The sequence below is a fragment of the Varroa destructor genome, unplaced genomic scaffold (assembly GCF_002443255.2).
Source record: "Varroa destructor unplaced genomic scaffold, Vdes_3.0 BEIS01000001.1, whole genome shotgun sequence".
Classification (NCBI taxonomy): Eukaryota; Metazoa; Arthropoda; class Arachnida; order Mesostigmata; family Varroidae; genus Varroa; species Varroa destructor.
In genome coordinates this window covers 37,963,072-37,969,071 of record NW_019211454.1, presented here as the reverse complement: position 1 = coordinate 37,969,071, position 6,000 = coordinate 37,963,072, and the positions used below count along the sequence as shown (strand labels likewise).

The 6,000-nt window shown below is 42.0% G+C and overlaps 1 protein-coding gene across 11 annotated transcripts in view; it reads right to left on the bottom strand.

Annotated features, from left to right (window-relative positions):
• Positions 1-1,708: 1,708 nt before the first annotated feature.
• Wdr62 (WD repeat domain 62) overlaps positions 1,709-6,000 on the bottom strand; it is an 82,990-nt gene continuing 78,698 nt past the window's right edge. For all 11 annotated transcript variants that reach the window (XM_086978159.1, XM_086978166.1, XM_022816392.2 and 8 more), the window contains 3 exons: positions 5,620-5,748; positions 3,894-4,309; positions 1,709-3,679 (listed from right to left, as the gene is read on the bottom strand). In XM_086978159.1, coding sequence (XP_086834285.1) covers positions 3,501-3,679; positions 3,894-4,309; positions 5,620-5,748 — 724 coding nt within the window. In that variant the 3' untranslated portion in view covers positions 1,709-3,500. The remainder of the gene's footprint in view (positions 3,680-3,893; positions 4,310-5,619; positions 5,749-6,000) is intronic.

The following is a 6,000-nucleotide window of genomic DNA, read 5'->3' as shown; positions in this document are numbered from 1 at the left end:
TGACCATGCCAAGCATACGACCCAACAGGCAGCAATCTATTATCAAAGGTGAACTCTCTGCCTGTTATGGTTTGTAGCTATTGGTAGTATTGACACTTTCTAGATGGGGATTTTCCTAAGGAAAGTTAAAAATTTCTATCTATATAAATGTTGTACTCAGTCGACAAATTTTTGCGTCTAGCATATATTTACTGGAAGTATTAAGCCTTTATAACATACTGCGGAACGTCTGCTTATTGCGTTTCATATTGGGCAATAGAAGCGGCCTCAAACATAAGTTGTATATACCAATAGTTGCTTATCCGTTATACGGATGAACGGTTCATTGACATCTTCATAGAAATGAACCAGATGACAAAGGGACGACGAACAGAGAGATACATTGTTCTACTGGAATAAACAATTTGATCGTTCAGCAGTACGTTCAGCGCAGTACCTAACAAGCTGACGTCTAGCTTTTAGAATTTTTTTCACAATCTTCATTTTTGGACTTTCAATCGAAGTACGCACCATTAATTACTAATTAATTAATTAGTAATTATATATAGCTGTTTGGGGAGAAAATGTACTGTAACATTTGCTATTGAAAACCGGGGTCGGAAAATTTTGACGTCGGCTTAAAATCAGAATAATTTTCCTATAACCAAGCTGTCGATATTTAAAAAAAAAAAAATAGCATGTTGGAATAATTCCTGATGCACGTGGTAGAGCCTCCAGTTGTAAGTAGCATAATTTGCTACTGTAATTCCTTCCTATCGAACGTACCATTGTTTACTTACTTTGGAGACATTATGCGAACTTGTTGACTGTATATTTCAGCCGTCAACGAAGGAAGATTCACGACGTGATGTAACCTGTCTCTAAGTTATGATGGAAGTCGTACATATCGCATCAGTTCAGCCGCCCTCGCCGAGTCACGTAAAAGTACGCCATTTAGTCGAAGATCCATTTTTCAACACAAATTACAACTCGACGCAAGAATGAGTCGCTGCTGTGACGCCAGAGCGATGAGAAGCTGGCGGCTTTACGTTCTTGTGTTTGATACTCGCTCAGATTATCATACGGCACTTATTCATCGTGCACGTGCCTTGAGCCTGGATACAAACTTTGAAATATATGGAAGTTCACCATAGCTCTTCACTTGCTGTTACTCAACGTTGCAAGTTTAAAATGTCTTTTTTCGAAGTTCCACAAAGGCTATGCGGCACGCTCCCCTACAGGACAAAACGGAACTCCGTTGGGATTGTCCAAAGCATACTGCAAGCTGGCAGCGCCAGAAATCTTGAGTGGCGCTATCCGAATGAATATTTTGAAGTTCCAAGAAATCTGACCGGATCGAACCGAATGATGAGATGTATGCATGCTTGTCATACTGAGCGACATGACGAGCGATTACCATTTTCCCTACCTGTTATCGATCAATTAATCTTAGTTGTTAATCGTCTGCTAGACGAACGGACACCAGATTTTGGTGCCAAAATCATTTCATCAATCGGTGAAGCAACAATAAGAACGCACATTATTTTCACATACGAATGTATATGTGTTTTTCTTTAATCATTCTAAAGCATTTATTTCACATTTTATGATCCTGTGAAGAATACATATGTAACGTATCTAGATACCTTTCTTGATACAAAAAGAAGTGCAAATTCTTCCCTGTACGACGATATTGTTAACGACAGTATAGTTACAATAACAACAATAATTATAGCTAGATAATTATTATTATTATTATTATAACAGTAATTTTATCAATTAACTAATTACCAAGCGCCGAGAGGTGACGAGCTGCCATCCGTCGTTGATAGACGTCATACAGACTTATCAGTTATTAATCATTAGTCGGATTGTTTCCTCGTCAGTTTCTTCTCATCGAACTATCGTAATGTGTGTACGGTTAGTTTTTTTTGTTTTTTACAAAACACGACTGCGCGTTCTTCTCACAGGAACAGTGCACCTAACACATCGCTTACAATTAAATTACCTCCATAAAACCCCTGTACAAAGTGCTGTGTTGTGCTTCTTGCGACTTGGACTTTTTTCCCGAATATGCACCGTCTTGTTTTGGCAGTCATATATATTTGAATACTTTTTTGCATTACAAGCAGCATCAGGATACAGCGGGTATGAAAGGTTCGAGTGGAATGAGGTATTACTGTGTGAAGATAGTTGATGGTAAAATCTAGCGACTCCCGCGAGCGATTGATTTGTTGATGGACAGTTAGTTCGGCTGACAGCGGCCATCAATCGATACGAGCTAACATGCTTGCATACGTAGGCCTACAAAACAGACTTCTGTGCGTGATATGTCTTTCTAACTAACGTTCCGTTAATATTTACCATCGAATGCTGAAGAAAAACACGAAAAAAATTGCACCTTTTCGCGCTACCAGTGGGGCATTGTAACACAACAGTAACCCAAATAGCTTCGGACGAGACCAACTTTCCAGCTGCATCAGTCCATTGTGTAACCTCTACTTTACGTATATGTTTATTAATATAGCTGGTAATCATGTTATTTTCGTTCGGTATCGTTACGATCGTCGTCATTTCGTAGTTAATAATGATGCTCTTTTCTTGTTGGTTCACTAAACAGGTGATGTCAGACAGGGTGGCGGCTATGGCACGTCCCATTGTCCGCTATGTACAAGAGCTAGAAGTCATTATATATATAGCATAGTGTCTGTCTTCGTGTTCGTTCGTTCATTCGTCATCTGTTTTGCGCCAGAAGCTACTGGACCATTTGTTGCCATAACCCAACCTATGCTGTACGCAGCCCATGACAAATAAAGCTGTGCCTACAAATGGCCAATTACCATGTCCGATTCTCCTTACCTACATGGTAAGCTACTGTCTTCGTAAACGTACAGGCTTTGCGGCATAGTCAACGATTTTTAGAGAAAATGGTTTGCAATAGATGAGTCTATTTGACCTCTCGTCTTTAACAAGAGTTTCAACCGGAACTACGAGTTTACCTCAATCTGTACCTTGGTATGACCATACAGAAAGACGTCATTGGCTTTTTTGCTCCTGTATGCCATTTACTGCTTCTGTGGCCATAGGAAGTCGTTCGCGTCTGCGGAAACGCTACGCTAGAACTTCTTCGAACGTATCAATCGGTTAGTTAGCAGTTGCACGTCTTTCAGTTTGTTTTGAAAGTCGCGTAAAAATTCCAGCGGAATATCTATAAAAGTATGTGTAAAAAGATGTAAAGAAGTACTTTGTCTTTGATCATTATCGACGTCGGGTGTTTGGCTTTCGGAGGGGGGAAGGGAAGCAGGGCGGGTCTTGCCCAGATGGTCTAAATCGACCCAGAGGCATGCGCCAAAGATGAAGCGGTTATTTCTTGCGGATGGTACATTTTGTCGAAATCTGTCCACATAGATGATACAGCTTAACGATATTAAAATTGATACTCATCGATAGTGTATTCCTTGAAACGATATCACCACTCTATTACCATAGAGTAGATTCTCGATGATGCATGCCATCCTGAGTTATTTGGCGCCAGGATCGGGTTTAGCCTGGCTAATTTTCTCCTCCACCATTTTCAGAATGTGTTGCGTGTACTGCTGAAGGACACTGTTGATCGAATGATTGCCGGCTGAGGGGTCGGCGCCTGCGTTGGCTCCCGAGGCCGCAGCACCTCCAAGTAACATAGACAATGCTGAAGCATCTGTAACAATGTAAAACAGACATTTTCTTATATGAGTTTTTTTTGTGGCCATTAGTAGTTTTAAGGTTCTTAAGTGTACAATGTTATTACCCGACTACTAAATTTTGACGCCAAGTCTGTGTCATTGCTTATAAAAAAACAATGCCGTTCGGGGATACATCTGCTGCTTAGATGAGTTTCTCAAATTAAGCAGTGCACTGTGTATTGTACTCACCCAGAGTAACGTTCGGGGTCTGCTGCTGTGGCAGTGGTGGCTGTGAATGCTGAGCCGTGGAATGCGCGTGATTCTGATGGCCTATCATGGCCTGTTGCTGCGCCAGCATGGCGTGCGTCATTGGATTCATTGGCGGTGGAGGTGCCGCTAGGCTCAGGTGCTGCTGGGCCTGCAGAACAGAACTGGCGAGAGTCTGCGTCATTGTCGATTTCGCTGACAGCGGCAGTTCCATATTAAGTGTGACCCTATGGAACAGTTGAATCGCCTGTCTGGTGACGCGCTTCAAATCTTCGGCGACGCGGTCACAAAGTTCCTGTGACAGCGGCTGGTGGCCGACTGCCACCTGCGATAAGGCCTGAGGCATGGGTTCGACGAGTGCGCGCGGACCCTCGCCATGGTTTGCGTTGCTGCTATATCTAAGAGACATGTAAATGCCAAACAAAAAATGGGTAGTCGCGACAAAAGCCTCACGGATAGACCAGCAACGATAATGACCTAGTAATGAAATTATATAGCCATGGAATAGAACAGCGCGTAAAAGCGACCATCGTTTGTATTTGCATGTTCCTATGACAGCTTTTTTATCGATACCAATCGAGTGAATTATCACTAATCTGATTTTGTATACGTACAGTTTGTGCCCTCTGCTAATTTAAGCCTAAAATTAATGTTTCAGCGGCGGTTAGATTAGTGTTGCCATTAATAGACTGTTGTTCCTTTTGGTGGATATGTTTTTTGGCTTTCGTATACGACGTCCTTGGCGAGCCTGAGCATTAATTAGATTAATGGGCAGTTCACCACGAAGTGACCTCTAGTATGCCCACGACCGTTGAATGAGCGATTGTAAATGACCTTACTTCACAACTATGCTACGACGTTGTGTAACCTCGCGTCACACGGTGGTCACGACCGTCACAAGTACGTACACGTCCATGTACAACAATATTAAACTCTTGTAACGATGAAACAACGTAAATAATGTTGTTTGTACTAAACAAACGGATCGTTCAAATGGAACGAAGTAATTGACTGAAAGCGAAAATAATCAGCTACAGCTGTAGCAATCGGCAAGACAAAACGCATCGTCAAAAAGCAATTGTTATATTACATGGAGTAAATGATGTCGCCATATAGTGATGCGAAAACAACAATAAGGTTGATGATTCAGCCAGTCTTTTAGCTTGATTCGGTTGACATTAGCGTCTCCGTTTGTCTGGCGCCTCCCACACATTGACGCAACCGTCATGGTGATGGTGGCGTATCTCGAAATTTCTAACTCGCCCCACAGGTTCATAGAAAAGAATACTGGATAGCTACTGATGCCCGTCATGCGTACAACGCTTGTGTCTATCGTACGCTGAATTATGCACACGCTAATTGCAGATACTGAACTGGAAATGATTGTTTTTTTTTCTTGCTAACAAGCGGTTGTTCGCAGGACACGAACCACGATGCCTCTGCGAACGGCACTTAAAAGTTCAGCCCGTTGCGTGTTCTGTAACTATTCGGATGTAAATGTAGCATTTACTTCGGTGTCAATGGATATACAATAGACAACCATACATGTTGACGCTTCGCAACTTCTTTGAATACACGGAACACAATGGAAATAGCTAATCGCCTACTTAGGTGACTGCAAATCATTGCCCAATGCCATATAAAGTCGCTATCCTTCCGCGTATGCTCTATGTGTATATGAGCCCACATTTATTTAGCTAAGACATACCTTCGTGGAAGCGTGAATTGCCCTCGCTGCGATTGCTGTTGATGCTGTTGTGGATTCAGCTGCTGGCCGCTATGTGGTGTCACGAGCCCCACCTGGCTCTGCCGGCTGAAACTTCGGCTCAAAGAGTGCCTAGACCAAGGAACAATTGCGCATAAACACTTGTTGAATGTCTGCAATAGATGTCTACTAATGCACTGACGTAATTATAGATATATTGCGTCAATAGTGTACAAAGGTCAATGATCCCTAGTTTTAGAATGCTGGTAGACAAAAAAAGATATGACGATATCATTATATATCCCCAGGAATTACCTGTGGACAGTTGAATACATACGCATTAAAACATGAAAGAAAAAGAAATCATTGATTGAATATTTCTTC